Below are 24,962 nucleotides of genomic sequence, written 5' to 3'. Positions count from 1 at the left end.
AGAGGGAATCCTTGTGTCCTGCTGTGTGAAAGTTTATTTAAAATTTTTGTCATTCTGTGCTTGCTATTTATTATTGAGTATCATTCAAGCTATCTCTGTTGTGGCAGTTGAGACAAATTATAACAACAGTTCCATACATTAGTCACTTGAAATATTTGCTGACACTGCTTTCAGGTCTTTGGAAAATTCGTAGTTGTAACATTGCTTTATGGCCTACTTTGAGAATAGCCATTTTGCTAGGCCATTAACAAGTGGGATAATCTCCTTTCTACCACATTATATTGCAGTCTTAGAGAGTTTTTAGAAACTCTAAAATGGTGATGACGGACACAGTCCTACATGTCCAAGTAGTTGTCTTGTAGTAGTGGTAGTAGTAGTAGTAGTAGTAGTAGTAGTAGTAGTTGCTGCTGCTGCTGCTGCTGTTGTGTTGAAGAATATATAACCAGGGAACATATCAGTTGACTGATTGTGTTGGCCAAGTGCTAGCTATTAAATGCCTCTGTTTTCTTATTTTATAGTTATTTCCTTTTAACAGTGGTATAGTGGTCAGGTTTGATGTGTCAACTCCCATCTATACAGTCCTCATATTGACATGCCCAAGAGAGTCCAAAAATTTAGCTTTCATCTTCATCAAAGGTAAGCCCTGTCTACTCAAAATGAAATTACTCAAACATATTTAGGATTACTGGTGTAGTTAGTGATAATAGTTTTGGGGGAAAAAACTGTTTTCCCTCCATGTACTGAGGGAACTGCAGCTAAAATCAGAAGAATGTCCATGGAAGGTGTCATAGTCATTGCTTATCAAATTGCCATAGGTGTCAACCCTGTGATCCCTGATTCCACTACAACAATTTCTTCAAACCATGGATTGATCCGTTTTTATAAAATGACTATCCTCCATAATGCAGGACACTCAACTCTCCTAGCACAGACTGGTCCTCCCAAATATGTGACCTTCTCCACAGTTCTGACATTTGTACAGGCCAGCTATAGTATGATTTCCCTCTAGCTATCTCTAAAATTCCTGCTACAGCCTAATATCTTGATTCAGAATTGTAACAAAAGCTAGTATTGTAATGAAAGGAGTTGTATTTGTCTGTGAACAGTCTCCTTAGAAAGACTCTCCTTGGGGTTGTAATAAGACTTTGTCAAATGCATGCTCTTCATACTAGTTGACTTACACAACAAAGCATTATATGTATATATTGCATGTTTGTTCAGATGTTGAGCGCTCCACAGAAGACATGAAAATTTAGTCCTTGTAAACATTTCATTCATAAAGATTCTCAAGAAAAGCTGGTCCGCCTTTTACACTAAAAATTTCCATTTGTATTTTGCATATGAAAGAAACAAAATTCCTTCCCTCCTTTGTGCTCATGGTGTTTATTCTTTTTCCAAATCTCTACATTTCAACTTTACAAAGTCATCATACTGATATTTATAAAATATGTACAGAAGATTGCCACAGCAGTCATCCCAGCCTTTATAGTCTGTTGGGCTCATAAACCAAAAGTCAACGCAAAAAAGTACTTATTCTGCCTTGGGAGGGATAAGGGTAGGAGAGGGATGTGAAGCTTGCTGTTTCAACATCTGCAAGCAAATATTTACAGGTTCCAAGACCAAACATTATCTGTAGACCCATTTTGAAAATATAGAGTCTGCTGCAAGACTCAGATCCTCTCACAGCTCCATGTGTTATTATGATTTATAAGGGATATATACATTGACTTCCATGGTCCATACATTTAGCAAGAATGCACAACTCAGAGGGCTTTGTATTCACTGATGCTTTTGAAAGAGTGACAGGGACAGGGACAGATGGGATTCACTGCTCCATGCTTTATTGGTACAAGAGTATGCCTTTGCAATAGCCATTAAATCTTGTGGAAGTTCAGAAATACAGAGAATACAGCCCAGAAAGAAAAAGAGGGGCAAGAATCCAGTCCACCAATTCTTTGAGGTTTTCATGATCTGCATGTAGTGGTCTAACCCTAATTGTTGATCCCAGCTACAACATACCCATTTGAACCAACTGCAGAGTGGTAAATTAATAGTTATCTGTTAAATCACATTACTTCAAAAAGCCTAGTCTAGGTGGGACTAGTTATTTGATTTAGACCACTTTGTCACTTCATGAGTCTTCAAAGTACAAAAAAACCTAGACTAGAGACTTTTGTGGAAGGAACTCTGTTCACTGTAGGTCTGTTTCCGGCTGAGAATACAAATAGGAAGTGGGTTTCTTTGTTTGAACTTGCCAACAACATCCAAGGACCATAGTAAACTCACACCAGCAGCAAACCCAAGATAAAAGAGACGGCATCATATACAAAGTCCATGTATGAGTACTGTTCAGTCTGTTGCTTAAGGGTCAAATTAGTCATTAATGTGAAGGGACATTCTTGTGATTAACATGTTTTCCTCCAACAATACAATTCCCTCAGAAATACCAAACTTATATGTGTAATCAAATGGCCAACCACAAAAGAAAACTCACTAAATATTGGTGAGTAAAATCACATGCCATGACAAACTGACATTTTATACCATTTGATGGACACATCTTCTATACATGCTAAGTGAATTCTCAAATTTGATTCTGAAATCTGTCTTTGCACCTTTGTTACAGTGCTTGCTTACAAGCCAAAAGCAACTTTCCAGAAACAGAATGTGAATCTATTAGGGGAAATAACAACCATGCATAGGATTTCAACAGGACATCATTTACCCAGTGTTTTGTCTTGTTTTAATGTGTGTGGTGTGGAGAGGGATTCAACACTGTGTTGAAATTGAGAGGCATTAAAATCAAAGCCAGCTTTTAAGCTGAATTCCATCATTTCCTTAGTTGTAAAACCCATTGAAGGGTAAAAAATGGTTTTTGACTGTGATTTCATTGCTTCCCTGGTGCTTTTTTTGTTCTATTGTGAAGTGACAAAAGGGAAGTCTGAAGACCAAAGTTGTCCTGCATCACTTCTGTCTAAAGAGGGCTGTCATCTTCCAGCCCATTTTAGAAGAGAAATGGGAAGGTGTGCAAGTCAGTGATGGAAGTACAGCTCAAACAGTGTACATTAGTAAAAGGTTCTTGATAAAAAAAAAGCATTATGCATAGGAGGCCATCTGCTAGCTATGTAGAATATTATGGTTTCACTTGTTATCCACACTAATGCATTCATATTTCTGTAAAAACATATTCATTCATGCACAGAAGTATGATGGAAACAGACTCACTGAAAGCAAGCTGTCTTCTTTGCACCCACAGCCCTGGTCGACAATTTCCTTATTGGTATTCAGGTGTGCTTCACATGTCCTGCTAACAACTTTTCCCAGTCTCAAAACTTCAACCCTGTGTGGCCCCTTGGAACATCTAATAGCCTGTATATAAGATTGCTGATTGGGAAAAGCTGGTTCCCCATGTCATCTTTGATGCAGACGTCATGTATCGAGTTTGGCCTCACACATATATAACTTTTGCGTTAAAAGAAGACAGATATATGCAAAATCGAAAGCACATAAATAGTTTGACCCCAGCCTTGACAATCACCAGCATCCAGCAACCTAAAGGACATTTTATTTATTTATTTTTCTTTACATGTACAAATGAGCAGACAGGGCTTTTATCTCCCTCTGTGTAAAAAGGTTCTCTTAAAAAAACTAAGTCCCTGAAAAGAAAGTGAATGAATTGACAGAACTGTCACCATTGTAATGAAATGCAGAACATCTCATATGCCCATGATGGACATCATGACTTCTATAGATCTGGGGTAAAGACAGATATATCTATTTACCCAAAGGAATGTTTGCACAAAGGCTTATGAACATGTGTCAGCTATTACAGAGGGAGATTACATACATTGTTTGTATAGCTAGATATCTGGAAAGGGGAATGCTACACTGAGCACGTCTGTCTGTGTGTGGCATTCAACATTTGTGCATATGGGAATAATTGAATGAGAAAATCTTATGGATCAGACACCCTGTGAATGAGCCCATTTCTATTTCTTGGTCCAGTTTCTGACAGGTCACCGAAAGTCAAACTGTCCATAGCCTATGCAGGTGACACCTGGCTGGAAGAGACAGAAGATACCTCAGTCTTGCTCTGGGAAACAGAAGATGAAACATCTTCATCTCCAAATGGATTCTTGCCACAGCAGATTGTGGTAATCATGCAATTACGGAACTGGAAAGAGAAAGAGGGAGAAAATATGCTCTGAAGCAATTCATGCAAATTCCACAGTCAAGGAAGCTCAGCTCTTAGTGCTCAGCTTTGGTACAAAGCACATGCCTCATTGGGTTGTCATCTATAGGCATATTAACCTTCATCAGAAAGATGTGATTGCTGAGAAGCAACTCTGATGGCCAAGATGACATTCCAAATTACTCTAAACAGGAGATTAGGGTAGACGTTCCCATCCAATTGGACACTAGACTTGATTAGCAAAAATTACTGTTGGCTGACACAAAGATTTATCAGCAGAACAATATTGATATTCTAAACTATGGCAGCAGAAAGCTGCAAATTAGGACTGGGGTATATTCTAGAGCTGATGATGCAAGAAAGGAATCTGCCAGGTTTGATTTCATAGAGCTGGAATCTAAAAGGAATTTTTCTTAGTCTAATGCAGGGGGAGAAATCTCACCTGTTTGTTCATGAGGACATAGATGATGGGATTATAGAGGGAGGAACTCTTTGAGAAGAAGGCAGGCACTGACATGAGTGTAGCAGAAAAGTCTACCCCTTTATTAGTAAAGATCCAGAATGCTACCATTGCGTAGGGGGTCCAGGCAAGGAGGAATCCCAACACCATCAAAATCACCATGCGAGTAACTTCTCTCTCTGCCTTCTGAGTGCTGGCAGATTCCTGCTGCTGAGCAGCTGCCTGGGGAGACAAGAGACAAGAGAGGCTTGAGCAAATTCTCTCAAGCTTTGGGGTGATTTATACCAGTATGTTACCATCACAATGAAACAGAGCTGAGTTGCTGCCATCATTACTTGTCATTATATTCTACATAGCTAGGAATTTTTATCACCAGAAGAAAACAGCAGGTTTTCTGGCAAATATAAGCTGGTCCCCATATCTTTTATGACTATTTTTAATCATGTTGAAGTTTTACTGCTCGGTTTAATGTTTTATCTGATTTGTGCTGTCGTGTCTGGGCATGGCCCCATGTAAGCCGCCCCGAGTCCCTCCGGGGAAATGGGGCGGGATATAAGAATAAAATTATTATTATTATTATTATTATTATTATTATTATTATTATTATATCTTCTACTTCATTCAGGAAAAGCAAATATTGCAACTGATCGCAAATTCAGCCACAACTCTGCCACAATTTCCATTTGCCTGTCCTGTGAAAAACATTATAGTTAAAACAAGTGCATTGCAGCCAGGAGGGCCAACTTGTCCTCTAAGTATGGGGGAGTCATCCAAGAAATTTCATTTCATTGGTATCTTAATAGAATATGGTTTGTTGCACTTGCAGGGAAAAAAATTAGTCATTTTCCTATGAAGAGAGGAGAAATAGAGGAGGAGGAAACCTGGAAGCGAACTGTTAACCATTTAATGTATTTTCAAAAACTGAATGTTGAAGACAGACCTCCAACTGGTCAAATTGATTTTTACCATAAAATATATTATAGAAATAGAGGAACTAATAATAGAAATTATATATGGACAGACAAAGAACTAGGTACCATAAGTATCATTTATAGGTGATTTCATAAGGTATATAGTACGTACAGTCATCCCTTTGCATTTGCTGGCGTCAGGGCATATAATGTTAATGGAGGGGGGGAGGTAGGGATTTCTTTGCGAGCAAAAGGTTGACAGAACAAAAATAAATTACTGTTAATTCTAAAAATAAATAAAATGTATTAAAATATGGGGAAATAGCATACAGGACACCAATAAAACATAGGTGCTAATAGGAATAAAATTATGCCTTGATCCATTTGTGATGGGCCCCTCCCCTCCACATACAAAAATGTAGATAAAGAGTCTAATATATACTTCATTCAACAACTCATTTGTCCAGGGTCACCCCCAGCCCCCATGCCTTGATTTCATGGAAAGATACACTACCTCTCGAACTTTGCATATGAGTCGCCCATAGGAAAAGAAGATGACAACCACAGGGATAACAAAGTGGACGCCAAACATATAAAGGACATAGGACTCATTGTGGTAATCAGGGTTGAGAGTGTAATAGTCAGGACCACAGGAACATTGCATCCCCTCAGGTATATACCTGCCAAGCAAAAGAGCAGATTTTTATTTATACATTAAATATTTTTATTTTATATAAAACACTCTGGGTAAAGATAAGCATTGTTGGCTAAGGACCTAGCACATGCCAAATGAACAAGAAGATGCTACAAAAATTCACCCAACCCAAATTGTTCAGTTGAATCTGTATAATATTTCCCTAGTGAAACATCGGGTGGGGGGGGGGGGGGAGACCCATTCTGACCCATATTCACTGTAGGCCAAGAGAACAATTGTTCATCTCATGTTCATTTAACTGGTTAAAACTTTTGATTACCATCCCCCCAATTAATAAGGCAAATATCATATAAATGCTCACAAAAACTGACGATGGTATCAAGACATCCTTTTTCTAAACTGATACATGCAATAAACATTTTATTCTCTTAGACATATGGTTTTCACCTCTCATGCACATCATGTACCTCTTAAGCATAAGTCATATGATTAATTGACCCACATTTTAACTACTATATGTTGCAGCCTCAGTAGAAATTCTTCACCCTAAGTGAATGCTCTGTTGTTCAAGCAAAAGATCAGCCAGTGCTTTCCTCAGGGATCTGATATGTCCCAGTGCCAATGTCACAGAGACAATACCATGGGCAACAAGTAGATTTGCCTAGAAGGAGGCAGCAAATGAACTGAGCATCTTTGCTGTTTGCTGGCACGTTGCACTTGGATGTGTAACAGCAGTCTGTTGTGACACTTGCTACGTCCCACAGGGAACTAACAATTTACTGTAATCACTGTGCACAGCTGAGCGTGTGGCTGGACTTGTCAGACACCTGCTCATAGCAAGCTGGGAGAGGCAACCGGGATTACTTGCATCCTCCAGGGGACCTTTGAACTCTAAGATACAAGTAGGCAATCTGTCACTTTTCAGGTGCATTGAGTGACAATGCCCATCATCTTTGACCATCTGAACTTGAGCGGGATCAACTGGGGTTATAGTCCAAAACATCTGGAAGGCACCGGGTTTTTCTCTGCTACTCTAAATAGTCTTGTAGTTGCTCCTGATGAAGTGAAAAGGGGAGGAGGGTATAAATAAAGTTTGACCCCCAAATGCCCATTTATGGAGACTTCACATCTATATCCTTCATAAAGAAACATATCACACTAGATATTACTTATAATGACTTAAATGGGAGCTAAGGCTGGGTCTGTTTGTTTGTTTTTAAAATTAAATACCAGGCAGAGTGAGGGAGTTGATTTTCTTCAGGACTGCAGAGGCGAGAAGACTTAATCTGTCACTCCTCAGACATAATCCTGATTAAAATCTCCCCCAGAGACAATTAACCTTGAGGGAGGAGCTCCCATTACTTCTAATATGAGCATTTTTCTGGGGATAACTGTTCTGCCAGTGGAACAATTTTCCAAAGTATTCTGACCGAGTTGAGAAAGCCGAAATCTCTCCTCCTTGTGTGTTATGGTCCCATTAAAACAGAGGTGTCAAACTCATTTTCACCAAGGGCCACATCAGCCTTATGGTTGTCTTCAAAGGGCCATTTCTAATTGTAAGACTGTGTAAATGTCATTAATATTGCCCTGGCATTGAAAGCCTCATGGGCCACATGAAATGATTCAGGCCACGGGTCTTGCGTTTGACATACATGCATTGAAACTACTCTCTTTCTCTGTGCAATAGGCTTTTAATTTTTCAAAGCTCAAACATAATTATAAATCATGTCCTATAGCAGGGGATGTCAATTATGTTGTCCATGAGTGAGGTCCTTTGTAGCTCCTAGACATCTTTGCTCGCTGATATGTTTTTATATGGAAAAAATAGCTTTAAAACCTAATTATGTTGATAAAATAAATAAGTTACAGGAAGTATGATTGAAGCAAAACATCTTTAAAACCAAGTCTGAAACTGTATCTGTTCCCAGTAGATTGTAACATCTGACAGTTGTATCAGGATATGCAACCCGTACATGGAAAGATAGTGAAAACATTAAAAACCAAAAGCCATCCCTGAAAAGTGTTCTGGGAGCCTTGTTTTTGTATCTCCTTTATCTGGACATCTGAAGGGTGACTTTCTGAGAACACATGGCCACCAACAAGGATGTTCCACTTAAAGAGATGCCTGAGATGGCATTAAGGGTAATAATGTCACATCTTTTGACATTTTAAATTAAATATTCCCAGACATAAAAGAAGACAAACATACTTTCATGAGATAGCATGGTGTGGAACTTTGAGTAGGAAATGTTTTGGGGAACACTAACTTCTAATAAAATCCAGAACAATAGGATGTGTTTGACACTACATGAAAATTCATTTTGGTATACAAGCGTTTTTAAAGGAGATAGTGAGAAGACATGACAACAGGGCCAAGGCTTGCTTATGTAGTCCTCTCTTTCTTTGAGCATTGAGGGGTGGCCATATGAAGCCACCTAATATAATAATATGTAGACTCTACTATGCATTCAATGGCTATACTGTAGGTATGGCCTCTGCTATCACTGATACATCCTGACAAAAGTCACATATTAGTTTAGACAACAAAAGGCGGGTTTAATTTCCTGACCATAGTCTTATGGCCTGGCATTTATGTAAGGGCCCTTCCACCCAGGATATCAAGGCAGATAATCCACAATATCTGCTTTGAACTGGATTATCTGAGTCTATACTACCATATAATCCAGGTTTATACAGCTGTATGGAAGGGGATTTAATTTCTAGATGTTGTTGCACTGCTTCTCTAATCTTAGGTAGCATAGCATAGTTAAGGATCCAGATCAAGAAATTTGCCTCCTCACAACTCAGATCAGGAGTAAGGATCAGGTGTCCCCTGATTGCATGTCAAAATATTTTTTATCATTCATTATTGTTCACACCCATTTAAAGCTTTGATATTTTAAATCAATATTAGAAGGTGAGTTTTGCTGAAACATGGTTGTGTTTCCCCTTTGAATCTGCTTTGATCAATTAAAATAATATCTGAATGAAGGAAAGTACTGATCCCAGAGGGCGATGGGAAGGGGAGGGATGAAATACTGATAGACACAAGTGGGAGATAAAGGTTGTTATTACTAAGAAAATATCATTTGATATGTATATTGAAATGGTGATGGATTTTGATATTATTCTACATATGTTTACAATAAAAACCTATTTTTAAAAAAGAATCTGCTTTGATTCTGATAGGATATATACTCAGTTCCAGATACTGGTCCCACACCCCAGAACCTGCCATAAAAATCTTTTTTTTCTTTTCTTTTTTTCCATTTTTACCCCTTTCCTACATTTGAAAGTATGAATGACAATATTAACAAGCCTATTGGTTATTAATTAATATGACTTCCAGCAGGCCCATTGCATTGCACATGATTAAATCTTTCTTGGAAACAAGAAATGACAATACACAAGTCTACTTGCTTCCCTTTAACTTGAACCCTTTCCACACAGCTGTATAAAACCCACATTGAAATGGATTATATGGTAGTGTCAGATAACCCAGTTCAAAACATATATTGTGGATTGATATTCTGGGTTATATGGCTGTGTGGAAGGGCCTTCAGTGCCAGGGCATGAGGTAAGTTAATTTTTATCAAGTGTTCTCCTTGCTGACAAGGTCTATAAAGAAGGCACGTGTTTAACTTGGATCTTGACCAGAGATCCTTTTAAAAAAAAAAATTCCCCACCCTACCCCCTGCTTTCGCAGAGATAACTTCATCCTGTGAAACATTTTGCAGATTGGTAGAAAGTGAGGCTTATCAAGAGGAGGTGGTATTTGACTTACTGGATGAAAAGATATGGCTGCTTCTCTGCAAGTGGGATAATTAGCACTTGAATTCATTTGGATTTGTCTTAAAGAATGAGCTTAAAGATTAGGGGATAGCTACAAAGCCTGTCCAATAATCCAATGACCTTTTTTAAAAATGTGAGAAACCAATATGTTAGTCAGATTTATGTGAATCGTTCTGTTAGACATATCAGTTTTTACTGTGAATGAAGCTTGAAGTGCATACCTCCTGCCATGACCATCTTATGTTTCTCCACTGTCACTTTCAAATCAGATCTATTCCCTTCCAAAGAGTCAAAACTTAAAATGAAGTTGACACCCCACATTTGCCATTCCCACAACTCACTTGGGACCATCAGATGGTCTTTGGGCCCCGCTTCCATGTGCTTAAGAAACGGAGCCCCACAGGAGTTCCATGGAGGCCATCACATGATGCAAGGGCATTTCTAGTGGGCCTCCGTGTTTAAAAAGTTCTCATACCCAGCTCATTACTCACTGTTTGCTATCTTTCTTTACATTTTAAAGAGTACTATAGTAGCTTGACATTAGTGGGGATTAGAGGAGCAGGGTCCCAATGAAGGTGGAAAGAAGAATATAAATAAAAAATCATGAATGCTATTTTCAGCCTGGGAGAACACCTACCCAGACACTTCTAGATCCTCCATCACAATCATATGATCAACACCCACTGGAAGTTAACCATAGAATCACACTGGAAGACCAGGAAATGCCTTGAGAGTACACTACTCTAGGAATTGCTAAGTCCTCTAGAAGAATTCTATGGTCAACTTTCCAGCAATGTTGACAATAGAACCACACTGGAGAGCATAGAAAATGCCTAGAAAAAATGTTTTTCAGTCACGGGTAGGACAGCAGCAGATGAGGCAGAAAATATAGCTATTGCAAATAATCAAATCCGTGAATGTTTAACCTGTAAATGGGGAGGGACAGCTGTATTATCTTTAAAAATACACTTAATAGGTTCTAACCCCTCCTCAAAAATGACACTCAATGTTTTAAAAGCAGCAAGTAAACATTAATAAGTACACCAAAAGAACAGTAATAGCATTACAAGCTGCTACAATCCTTTTAACAAAAAGCAGTTATTATGCCCCAATTCTCCCCCAAAAAAGATATATTATTTCTAAGCTCTCGCACAAAACCGCAGCATAACTTTACTTATCTTAAGCCACCACCTGGGCTCTCAACTAGTGAGCATAAAGACTATGAAAAGGGGGTAATTATAAGGTGAATTAGAAACAAAGCTTTTGAAGCCTAGCTGCAGAAGTCTAGTGTCAAGGACTCACTTGAGGCATTTGTAACACTATGTATAATAATAGCGATGCATGCCAGGCACTTACATACCCTTACTTTTCACTTGTCTGCACAGAAGAAGCCTGTTGTATTCAATAGTGTTAAAACTTGGTGGAAATTGCCATTGTAAGTCTGCATATAGATTTACCACAGATGGGGAGGGGATTCAGAAATGGTTACCAGTGGTGTATTTCCAAGGATTAGCATTGACTAGTGGCTCATCTGAGATCTAACGATCTACAGAATTATTCTCATAGTCCAAGAGAGATCAGAGATTGCATCTCTTGAGCAGGTGTTCCAATGTCACATCGGAAACTGCTCCAGAAATCAGTGTACCAGAGGAGTTTGTAAGAAAGCACAAATATTTACTCTTCACATGGTGGGGGGAGTCAAAGCTCTCATTAGATATGCTGAGATCAAGTAGTTTCTGTATCTTGAATCATGTGTAGAAGATAACATTTTCAGTGTGAACAATTGTGGCAGCTGTGAGCACTCTTGGCAGCACTCTTGGATTTGGCAAGATAAATAAGTGCAGTGTAGAATATTTTGATGTTGAAAGACTATGTATGGGTAGAACAGACAGTTCTCTGCTGCAAACATGTTGTTGTGGGCCTTCAAGTAGCTTCCAAATTATGGCAACTCTAAAATGAACCTATCACCATCTGGTTTTAGGATGGGGGAAGGCTTTGCCTTCCTCTAAAGCTGACTTGCCCATTCGAATAAGAATCAGCAGCGCTAATTATTATTATGTACGCCAGAACTCAATTGACAGACCCAGTCTTTTGAACTTGAACACACCCATTTGTATTTTAGAATGTTTTTATGAATATTGATGTAAGTTAATAATTTTTAATCCGATTTATAGTGTATTGTATAATTTTTATATGTGTGTTTATTGTAAGCCGCCCTGAGTCCCCTCTTGGGTGAGAAGGGCGGGATATAAATGTTGAAATAAATAAATAAATAAATAAATAAATAAATAAAATAATCCAGTGGGTTTCTATGACTGAGTGGGGATTCAAACCCTGGTCTCCAGAGTCATATTTGAATGCTCAAACCATTAAACCAGGCTGGCTCCCTGTGACAGAGAGATATTCAAAAATCTAAGGGGGTTTCATGGCGAAGAGGGAGTGACGTTCTTTTCTGCTTCTCCAGAGGCTAGAATGCAAACAAATTCATTCATATCCCAAGAAGGGAGATGCTATCTATTGGGGGCGCTATGAATGCAAATTTCCTGCTTCTTGGCAGGGGGTTGGACTAGATGGCCCACGAGGTCTCTTCCAACTCTATGAGTATCTAAATATTAAGAAGAACTACTTGACTGTACGTGGTGTTCAACAGTGGAACAGGGTTCTTTGGAGAGTGGTGGACTCTTCCTTCTTTGGAGATTTTTAAACCGAAGTTTTTCAGGAGTTCTTAAATTGTTTATGGCAATGGATGCCACATTCAATATGGATACTCTCAGGTTCCCTTGCCCACAATGGAAGCCTAATGGTTCTGAAAATTGTCCAACATTTAGAAATCTACCCATTGCCCATTGCTGATAAACAGGCTCTTTCAATTTTGTTAAATTGAAGCTTGTTTTGCAGTGGCAACTCTGTGTGTGCACGTGTGTGTGCATGCAAGCATGCCTAAAATAGTTGCCCTCTGTATGCTCATGCATGCATACACAAATGTGCCTTGGGCTCTCTAAAGGAGAAAGCAGCTGTTAAATGGAGCACAGCAGGTGGAACATGGCACAAGACAATTGCAATACAAGCAGTCTGCATTTACACTAAACTCATCACTTAGTACTGGGAATCTCTCCTTTCCCACCCTACTCTTTTGCTTATTTGCTTGCTCTTCTTGGACTTAACTGCAAATCATGAGCTCAGAAGGGTCAAGGGAAGCTGTAACAAACTTGTGGGACACATATGCCAGGCTCCATTTTGCTCTAGTCCACAATATATGAATGAGCATGTCCCAAAATCAAGATTTAGGCTTTGTTCACTATCCATTAATTTAATAGAAAGTTACCTTTGCCATCAGTGGAGAATGGTGGCTCGCACATAACTAAACAGCCAATCTGCTTCAGATATTTTTCCAAACTTTACAGGAGCTATGCAAGGTACTGAACCTATTTATGGGATTGGGGTCAACATTTTGGATAGGTCCTTTAAAATCTGGTGTGAAGATGTGAGTGTCTCAAGCCGACACTTTTTGGCACAATCATGCATAGGAATGTTGTGCTCCTGGTTAAAAACAGGATGTCCTGAATGCTGTTTAGTGATCTCAATGTTTTAGTGGCCTGCCAAGTAGTTTTCTTTTTGTTGTTGTTGTTGTTGTTGTCACTGGTTACAATATAGGTGATGCTTCTTACTGAAACCAAAAATGCTTCCAATATTCTCAAGAACAGAAGCTACATTGAAATGGTAAAATGCTGGAAGCATCAGCTGATGGGGTAGTCATACCAGTAGATTCCAAGACTTTTTGGCAAGGGAATTTGTAGTTCCCATCTGTGTTAGAATGTTTGCAAAATCTGTTATGCAACACATTTCAATTTACTAATTATTAGGCAAATACACAAAAACTATACACGCAGTCTGCATACACAGTCAATCCAAAACTGAGGCCAATTGCCTTTCCTGTCTGCTGTTGTACAGCACGTGGGGATGGCAGAAAGAAAGACAGTGCAGCAGGGGGTCTGTGCTGGTGTTTATAAATACAGGTTTTCTTACCTGGACCAACCCAAGAGAGGTGGAGCTGCACAGGAGAAGGACATAAACCAAGTAAAAGAAATGCCCATCAAGGCATGGGTGGCAGAGAAGCGGAAGTTGCCCATGGGTTTACAGACGACAATATACCGTTCTATGGCTAGGACAACCAGGGACCAGAGAGCAACCTGACCTGCAGGTAGAAAGGGTGAGAGAGAAAAAATACAAAGACATGTAATAAAGATTTCATTGGATATAAAATATCTATCTCCGTAACAGCTTTTTCTAATCTCAAATCTCCTGATCCTTGTTGAGGTACAAGTCCTATTATCCCAGCTACAATAACTCATTGCCAGAGATTGTGTAGACTATACTCCAACAATAAGTGGAGATCCAGAGTTAGTAACAGAGTGATTTATAAAGTAATGCTTAAACCAAGACATTTTAAGATTATAGAAAAGCATTTTGTGCTTGTTTTGGATATGGTGAGCAGTCAGAAGGCATGGGTTCATCTCTGCTAAGAGCTTCTCTGAATCCACATTCATCAAAGAGATGTTCAACTGAGATGCCTGTTGATGTAAAAACCACTGACACCTGTTCATGACACTGAAGAAATGTCAATAGTGTTACAAGTATTCTGATCTTTTGGTTGTATACTTGAGCATCTAGGTCCATTAATCTCTATTAATCAGCAGTACTCAAAACTCAGAGGATTATCTAGTGCCTAGCCTGGACCACAGGGGCCCCTGGTGGCACAGTGTGTTAAAATGCTGAGCTGCTGAACTTGCGGACCAAAAGGTCCCAGGTTCAAATCCCAGGAGCAGAATGAGCACCCGCTGTTAGCCCCAGCTCCTGCCAACCTAGCAGTTCAAAAACATGCAAATGTGAATAGATTAATATGTACCGCTCCAGTGGGAAGGTAACGGCACTCCATGCAGTCATGCCAGCCACATGACCTTGGAGGTGTCTATGGACAATGCCGACTCTTCGGCTTGGAAATGGAGATGAGCACCAACCCCCAGAGTTGGTCACAACTGGACTTAACGTCAGGGGAAACCTTTACCTTTAGTACTAGCCTGGACCATAAGCTTGTAAGTGCCCAGTCTATGTGATATCCAAGTGATAAGTTAAGTATGCAGAGATTCATGTAGGAAAGGCAACAATTTCTTTTGATTGTACAGTCTGACTTTTTCACTTCTTACCTGAAATATAGCATGGTTTTTCATAAACAGTATTCTGATTTAAACCATTAAACAAAGCTGTTGCCTAATGGACCACTGCCATGCTTCAGGGTTTTTTCCCCCTTACCTGCTGTAAAATGGACTTATAAGATTTCATGTTACTTAAAATGAACATATGCATGCCTTGTGTTTTGTGTTCGTTGTTTATTCTCATCCATTTTTTTGTCATCCATTTCTGCTAGGACCTTCCCATCATCATTTGGAACATTCTCTTCATGGAGAGAATGATCATTTATCTTCATTTATAAATACAGGTATCTCGTTTATTTTAAAATAATATTAAATGATACGAGGCTGGGTTAGATGCATACCAGGAATTACTGAAACATTGCAACAGCATATCCACAAGAGTTTTGACACTTTCTTAACCCAAAGTGCATAACTTGTTCCAAAAATCTGCCCTAATTCTGCAATCCTAAATAGAAGTGTTTTGATTTCCAAATGAGAATATGGCTGATTCAGCTCCACTGCACCAGTACATTCCATTTTGCTTTCACCTTTGGCATTATAATTTCTCTCCCAACCAAATCCCTACTAACAGACATAATTTGCATCACAGAGAACATAAATCCATTCCTCAAGCTTGACTAGCTGGGGCTAGTTTTCTAATAATATGGAATGGTTTGGATTGCTTATACAATAAGAGATACTGATCCTGCATTTAAAATAAGTATTTTAAAAAGAGATGCACACTTTGCTTTAATCACAGTTTTATTTATAGTACTCAGGATCTAGATTCTGCTTTGACATTACGATTTAGTAAATCTTGGTCCTGGAAAAAGCAGTTAGTTGCCTTTGCCTTGAAATCTTGCATTCCTCCCAAAAAAGAAAGCCAACGATTCTGTCAGCATAGCCTGTGCCAGTCTTGGAATCACATCTGCTTGCTGTGTTGGTAGGTCGTTAGTATGTTGTGCAGTGTCTCAAGTGTGAAGGAAACAGGTACAACCCTCAAAATGATAAATGAAATCTCCCCAATTCAAATACTGAATAAGTGTTTCTGCATTGCTAGATTCTCTCATCAGCTTTCTAACTGGGCTCAGTCTCCTTTCTTTAATCTGGCATAGAAGCACTTTCCTGTATGGCAGAGGTAGGGAATCCCGGACCCCAAAACTGAAGGCAGTTCTCCTGGGGTCCTCCTAACCCAGGCTCTGGGATTCTGCACAATACTTCTACACTGTTCCAGTGCCCACCTCCATTCTAAAATTGTATTTTTGGGCTCAGCCTGTTACCAAATATGGCCTTTGAGACAGGGATGGAAAGAATATTCAAAAATATTTGCATAAATGACAAAAAGTTCTCAATTTTTTCACTTTTTTTTGGACGCAAAACAAACCTATGGATTTTAACATAATTTTTGTGCAGAAAATTGTGTTTTCATTCATAGAATACAGTACCCCCAGGTATCCACAGGATATATTCCTAGATTTTGCATGCATACATAAAACCACAGATAATAATGAACCCTATTGAAATTAAAGACTTCCATCCCAAGAATACCGTAGAATTATGCTGGAGGGTCTAGAAAATGCTGGTGACATATTTTGTAAGAATTGGATTAATGAAACTGCAGATACCAGTCCAACAGATATGAAGGCCATACTGTATGCTGTTTTCTATACCAAAAAACGAAGTGTATTTTCATGTCAAGTAAGTCCTGAACTATGAATTGTTTTTTGAAACCTACCTCCACTGGTGAGGCAACAGCCATGTAACTTTATCCAGCTTGTCTGGTCCAAAAACTTGAGGATTAAAATTACAGAAACCAGAACCCATAACCAACCTGGCAACCCTAGAATAGCTAGAAATGCTAGGAAAGTCTTTTCCACACTTGTGTCAAGGCTTGCCCGAGACATCTGTTTGGGTCAATTAAAATCCTATCAAAGATCTGTTTTGTTGGCTTGTGTCCCATAAAACTTTGCTTAGGATGTTTAAAAAATCCTCTCTGTAGCTAATCTTCTTGATCCAAGAAGTGCACATATATCTTCGCCATTAATGCCAGCATTTCCATCTACAGCCTTTGAAAAAGAGCTCCTGTGCCAATGGATGGAAAGCATTTGCATAAAAATAAAACAATAAGGAGCTCCTGCCCTCTCTGAATGTAACTAAATTTGCCCCAAGCCATCTAGAGGAAATAAATTCTGAAAGGTTTTCATATTACATTTTATTAATTTAGAGCACCTAAATTTTGCTACTATCTTTCCAATATAGATTTCCCAATAGAATTGTCCCTGCACTTTCCAAATAGGCATCATATGAATATTGTATCTTTTCTCCCACAGGGTAAACAGCAACGTGTGAGAAGGGCAATTTTAGTTGAAAACACTATATAAAGGGTTTAAAACCTCTCCTCCCAAGCGATGCTGTCTGTCTGAATGTCTCTCCAGACCAATGCTAGGATCCGTTTTTTGTTTTGGTTTTTTAAGTGCAAAAACATTAGAGACTCTGACCATGAATTTACCATATTATGTCTACTGGCAATTTGGGAAGATACTCTTTAAACACAAAATGTAAGTGCAGCGCAAGCTTTTTAGCTCCCCATGATGCCAGTCACCCAGCAACCTTATAAAAAGTATCAAGAAGTTCCTATGTCATGCCTTGAATCTGTTCGCTCATGTTATACATGTTATAATATAATTATAATAACTTTATTTTTATATCCCCCTCCCACCTCCCCAAGGGGACTTAGGGCGGCTTACATGGGGCCAAGCCCAACATCAACAAACATTAAAACACAAATCATAATTTAAAACCAATATAAAAACAGTAAAAACAGTATAAAACAGCATAAAACAACATAGTTACTGTTGATTTTGCCATGCTCTGTCATTTCTGCCATTTTCTTCCCAGCCTGTCTGCCATTAACTTTCTCTGCTCTGGCAATGGGATCTACATCTGGTATGTCCCTTGAAACTTAATTCAACATGGAATATATTCCCCTCCTACCCTGAATGGAATGGATGTGTTCAAAACAGCAAAAGGCAAATGCATTAAGTCTTTCTAGAACTATGTCTACCTGATGTTTAGCTATGAAGTATATTTGTTAGGATATGCTTGTATTATTACATTTGCCATTGTTAGGACACGTATATATTATTGCATTTACATTTGTTAGGACATACTCGTATTTTTCATTTTGCTTTAGCTTTGTACCAATGTGGATTAAGCAAATTTTGCACAACTCAATGAAATCAACAATACTGGGTGACCTTGGATGTGTCACATTCTCTCAGCTTTAGAGGAAGGCAAAGGTAACTAGTGACTAGTAACTACCTCTGAACAAATCCTGCTAAGAAAACCCAATGATAGGTGTGTCTTAGGAATTATTTGAAGATGCACAATAACAATAAGCAAAAGCACTATTACGAATATTCTGAAAGGAAAACATATTCCTTTTGGGAAAAAGACAGTTAAAACAGTGAGGAATCTTTCTGGAAAAGTGTGCATAATTTACCAGAAAAGAAAACAAGGAGTAACATAGCCATAGCTCAGAGCTTGGAAAATTTGTGTTTTGCACACCAGTCCCAAAATCCCCTGGCCAGCATGGAAGATTCTAAAACACATAATTCAATAGAAACTTTCCAACAACCTCATATGACGGGGCTTACTACGGCGGCATATGCCGATTTCGCCCTAGTTTACCCACAGAGCAGAGGAACTTCTGGCAGGGCTCCATGGGTAAACTCGCACAGAACCAGTATATGCCACTACCATGGCAAGACAGGAGGCTTCCCATGTTGCACCAGAAGCAACAGGGGGAAGACGCGCAGTCAACGTTTCCCCCGTAGGATTGGCTCAATTGTAAACCGGTCCATGCAGGGCTGTACAGTGTTCCCTCGCTACTTCGTGGTTCACTTTTTGCGCCCTCGCTGTTTCGCGGGTTTTTAATAAACACTAAAATAATAGTATAAATCATAAAATAATATTATAAATCCCTTATAAAGCCCTCTTTCTTAGGAGAAGCCTAAGGAAGGGAGAGAAAAGGAGGCTGAAACAGTTTTGTTTTCGCCTCACAAGGCAGCAGCAGCCCCGGGAGCGCACATGTGCGTTCTTGAGAGGCGAAGAGGGGACAGAGATGCTACTTGCCAACAACACAAATATAAGCATCCCTACTTCACGGATTTTCACTTTTTGCAGGTGGCCCTGGAATGTAACCCCCACGATAAGTGAGGGAACACTGTAATACTGTTCTTCATAGTCATATGGATGAGAAATAACCAGGGCAGACTCAATCCTCCATTGTATGTGGATCTGAGAAATTGTGTTCTACATAAATGTTTCCTGTTCCCATGAGAAACATCCATCCAGCTGTCTTTAGAGTACTTTTATTTTTTATTTGGAAGGTCAACACTGCACCAGATGCGTCATTTTGAAGGCCCTTTTGGAGACACATCCAGCAGAATAAGAAGTGACATTTTTCATCTAGTTACACATTAGGTGAAAAGTGAGAAAATGGGTAGTACATAAAGCAGAGGGAATAACAATGCAGACACGCTTCATAATGTAGTAAGGAAAAAGGTTTTAATTTATCAGTGACAAATTTGTTTTCACGTAAATAGTTCCCTATTGTCCATTTGGAACATTGAGTAGTACAGATAGTTCATGGTATTCATATAGAAAATTTGTGTGTGTGCATACTGTATAAACACAACCTGTGTGATAGAAATCATGGAAATTTCCCTCCCCTTCAATATATGACTCTGCCGATTATACTAATATTTGGTTTCTATGTACACTTGTGTATAAATTTCTCATGTAGAAATTGAGGGCAAGTTTTTGGGTCACATTTATGGATTCTGATATGGCTGACTGATAAGTCGAAGGTTATTCTGTAGACAAGGGGAGATAGTAGTTGTCCATGTCCACTGTCATTTTCCTGACCAAGCATTCAAAAGGCTTTTTGCCACTCTACTCAGAAAAGGGAATGGTTCCTTTTTTGATAAAAGCTGTGGTACAGTGTTCACTCTTATTAAAAAAAAAAAAAGAAAGAAAGAAGAAGAACCATCTAATCTCGCAGCACTCAGTAGAGGGGAAGTGCCAAAGAGCCACTACTGTCATTTTCTTGCCCAGGCATTCAAAACAGTCAGAACTGGAATTGTGACAAAGAGAGAGTTAAGGGTGTTGTTGCTTCTTTTAGATACTCCTGGGATAGACTAAACTTTTGCCACTCTACTCGGAAAAGAGGATTGTTCTTTTTTGGATAAGAATTAAGGTACAGTACTTGCACTGATCTGTCAACCCAACGTTTTAGATTGATTTTTTATTAAGATTTCTAGACTTATAACAAATGTATACAGTAATTGCATTAAGATCCTGGAGTGATTTTAGCATGACTGCAACAACAATGGACTTGATTCCATGTATCCAAGGAGTCATTTGTCTTTGACTCTGGAAAATTTTATAAATTCTGCTAATGGAGAAGCAAATATTCATTTTTACTATGTTCTCAGTCAAAGATGAGGCTTCATTCAGAAATAGTACCTTTAAAACTTGTAGCACAGAGTAACAGCTCCTAAAAAGCATTTCATTGCATTTCAAAGAACAAGATTTAACTTAAACAATTCAGTTTTATGCTGTTGTAAAGTATAGTATCAGCATATGGTAGCATTCTTATTTATGCATTTTGGGTACCTATATTTGCTTCTTGGCTACCCCTCTTTCCACTGAATACACTAAAATCTTTAGCAAAATGTTCCTTCCAAACAGGAAAGATTTTGGAAATACAATGTGTCCTGTTAGTATCCCAGAAACAATAGTTTTAGTACAAAGAAGAATGTTAGGATTTGCTGAAAATTCTGGACTCAAGACACAACTGTCCTTTCTCAAGTTTTCCAGTGTTTGGGAAATAAACTATTGCAGATATAACAAAACTACTACCAAGAAAATATTTCCAGATATGAAAAACCATGTGAAAGTTCATACATTTTTCTATGTAGCTATTTAGCAATATTTGAAAGACAATTCCATTTAATCAACCTACATGTATGATGTAGACCAGTGGTTCCCAACCTTTGGTCTTCCACAATTCCTACCAGCTGGTAAACTGGCTGTGATTTCTTGGAGCTGAAGTCCAAAACAACTGGAGAAACAAAGGTTGGGAACCACTGATGTAGACAAACACTTCTTCTGGTGAAGGGTGTTAATTTTAGTTAAAGAAGAAACCTTATATTTTTGTGAGCTTCAACACTAGTGCTTGAAATCAAAATAATAAAGAAATTGATCCTCATTTTTGGCTTTGAGATCAAATGAAGTTATTCATGTATGAATGTTTGGGGATGGTACTGTTTTAGCAATAGTTACAGTGTTCAGCTAGCATCATTGAGATAGCTGTAGAACTCAGTGAATGACCTTCAGGTACTATCTTTCAGCCCAACCTAACTAGGGTTCTTCTGAGAGTTGCTTGGAGGAAACATGGGGTTTAAATAGAATAAATCAGTAGTGGTCAGGTTAATACAGTCCAGATGTTGGGCCACAACTTCCTTCAGTCCTAGATAACACAATGAAAGTGCAATATTATGCACCATATAGTCCATTGATACTTGAACACAAGTTGCCCGTTTCTGTAATTAATAAATAAGTTCATGTCTTAATTATACATGCCTGGATTGCTTTTTTGTATCTTATGAAATAACGGTATGACTACACTAAATTTATATAGGTTGAAGGACTTCAGGAAAATATTGTGAAGCCACAAGGATGGATCCACCCTTCTTCAGAACTACTGGAAGCTACTTGAGATGTATGACGAGGAAAGCCAGAATACACAAGACAGATAGACACCCACACTACTTCTGCTGCCTACTGCAAGGCTAGATGTGGGCCACAGTTTCCTTCTAATGATGCTAACCAATTTCTTTGTAGATCTTACCTCCCAGCGTTGCAAAGAAGCCCTCAATGGCACACCCAATGGGACCAAAAATGAAGTAGCCATTCCATGCTGTGTAGAAGGTGACAGTGAAGCCAAAACAGGCCATGAAGAGGTCTGCTACTGCCAGGTTAACCAGGATATAGTTGAGAGGCTGCCGTAGCTTCTTGTGTTTGAAGGTCACAAGTAAGGTGAGGATGTTGATGGGCAGCCCGGTGAAAATGAGGAAGAAGATGTAGCAGCACACAACTTTGTACTTCCAGGGTTCAGCTAGGTAATACTGAGGATATTCAAAGGGGCTACGCACCAGCCCTGTTTTATTGGAGAGTGGCACATAGAAATTGATGCCTTCCGTTCCATTCATGTTTTTTTATTTAATTAACTACCACAGGGTTGTTATTCTTCTTGTTATTCTTTTTTAAGCCAATGAGATTTGAGCTTCCTTCACCCCCCACCCAACCTTAATTATTGTCCTAAAAATTCTCCAAAAAACAGCAAATCCCCTAAGGGAATGCAGAGCTGGTGCGTCTGCCCTCATCTATGATCTGGGGCTGGCGGAGCCGGGATCCAAGGGGGTTTTTTATACCCTCTGCCCTGTTCGGCTGGAAGAGAGGGAGGAGGAGGAAGGGGAGGGAAGGATTAGGGTCTAGGCTAACTTTATATGACAAGGGCAATGGGATTGAAAGGGGCTGATGCCTTAAGCATCCTTTAAGCAGCTAGTTGGCCCCAAAACCTGCTCTAAGGCGTATTAGTTTCTATTAAGTGTTTAATATCATTTGAGAAGTTTGGTGTATTAGGAATGTGGGAGGTTGGTAGGTCATTAATTTAACTAAAGATTTTTAGGAAATGGAGAAAGAGAGGTTTTGCATCCATATAAAATAACATGATGTGGCTTCCTAGTCAGCAACAAAACAGCAAATTATTTATGGCTGATCAAAAGTGCTTGAATGTACATACGCACAGCTACAGCAGAAAATAAATTCCTACTACATTACATCCTTAAGTTTATAGAAAGAACTGTATGAGTGGCTATTCAAATGAATGCATGTATACAACTAAATGGTTGCAATAGAATGAAGTATCTGGGAAAGTGCTGGTCATGGGACTTAATAAGGAGCTATGCATTGAACTGGGACATTCCCACCTTAGCCAAGAACTTCAGTAAGACATCTCAGTGTCCTCCTAGCATCACCCAGCTGTAAATGACAATAGTCACAGGATTGTTGTAAGGTGAAGAATGGGGAGGAGAAGAATCACAAATATGACCTTGAATTAATTTAATGACAGGAAACTTTACAGAAAAAAAACCCAGATTAAGCCTAACTGAAAGCAGCTCTGATTTTCATACAACCTAATGGATACAGGGTTTCACATTAAAACACTAGATAAATTATACATATTTTATTACCTGCATTGCAGTTCTGGATCTATGAAATGAGTAACTGATGACACGGGCAGGTCTGCACAAGATTCAGCTTAATAAAGCATCTAGATTTTTCAAAATTAAAATGTATTCCAAAAACAATACTTGAATGGCGATTTCTTTTGCTTTCTTTGGGTTGTCCTCCTTTGTTTGATTACCCAAGTTGATTTTTATCGATACAATGCATTATGGTTGGGTACTGAGGAAATGTACCACTCTTTCCCCGGGGTGAAATTATTTCTTTCATAACTTGTGCAGCATTCTACACATTGCTGGACTATAAATCCCTGCAATCAGAATATGGATAGTATATGGAATTCTGAAAACTGCAGTACAATATTCTCTGGAGAACTGCCCTATTCCTACAATTAATGTCAATGTTGAAGTAGCATATTTACCATCTTTGCAATATTGTTTCCATTTCCATTAACGGTTCATTTCGTTGACTATTTTAATTTGTCTTGATCAAATGACACCCAAAGTGTTGTTGACTGGAAGACAAGGATTCAAATCCACATTATGCCATAGAAACCCATTGCTTTCAGATGGCAGGAGGAGGAGATTAATGGCAAACCTCTTTTGAATAAATCTTGCCAAGAAAATCTAATGATAGGGTTTCCCATAGATCAGAGTCAACTTGAAGCCACCTAACAAAAACCATAACATAGTCAGAAATGTCTTCACAGCTCTTATTATCAATAGCACTATGCGGACACTTGATAAAACAAATTTAACCACTCCACAGAAGACAGGCAAAAATAAAGTCACTTATGACTCAAGAGAAAGGCTGCTACTGAAACCATCACAACAACACAAGAACAATATTCTGCTAAGTAAAAGGTTGATCTTCCAAAAAAAGAAAGAGTCAGAAAAGGAAGGGATTTGGGGCCCCCAGTGGCACAGCAGATTAAACCGCTGAGCTGCTGAACTTGCTGACCTAAAGATTGGCAGTTTGAATCCTGGAGCGGAGTGAGCTTCTGCTGTTAGCCCCAGTTTCTGCCAACCTAGCAGTTCAAAAACATGAAAATGTGAGTAGATCAATAGGTACAACTCCAGGGGGAAGGTAATGGCGCTCCATGCAGTCATGCCGGCCACATGACCTTGGAGGTGTCTATGGACAACACCAGCTCTTTGGCTTAGAGATGGAGATGAGCACCAACCCCCAGAGTTGGACACGACTAGACTTAATGTCAGGGGGAAACTTTTACCTTTACCTAGGGAAGGAAAGCCACCTTCTTTTGACATTTTTAAGCAGAGAGTCAGTAGCCATCTTTCTGGAATGCTTTAGTTGTATATTCTTGCATGACGGGATTGGACTAGATGGCCCTTGTGATCCCTTGTGACACTATGATACCATGTTTCTTTCAGTGACCTTCACCTACAAGTCCATATTGTCTAAAATTTCACAGGCAAAAAGCAGGACA

The 24,962-nt window shown here is 39.0% G+C and overlaps 1 protein-coding gene across 1 annotated transcript; it reads right to left on the bottom strand.

The window, feature by feature from the left end:
* Positions 1-1,364: 1,364 nt before the first annotated feature.
* rh2 (RH2 opsin) lies at positions 1,365-22,479 on the bottom strand. Its single transcript, NM_001291394.1, is given in 5 exon segments — positions 1,365-4,174; positions 4,635-4,874; positions 6,078-6,243; positions 14,037-14,205; positions 22,119-22,479. Coding segments are annotated over 5 exon segments (1,068 nt in total). The 3' UTR covers positions 1,365-4,042.
* Between the last annotated feature and the right edge of the window lie 2,483 nt (positions 22,480-24,962).

The sequence above is a fragment of the Anolis carolinensis genome, chromosome 4 (assembly GCF_035594765.1).
Source record: "Anolis carolinensis isolate JA03-04 chromosome 4, rAnoCar3.1.pri, whole genome shotgun sequence".
Taxonomy (NCBI): Eukaryota; Metazoa; Chordata; class Lepidosauria; order Squamata; family Dactyloidae; genus Anolis; species Anolis carolinensis.
This window is presented reverse-complemented; position numbering and strand designations above follow the sequence as displayed.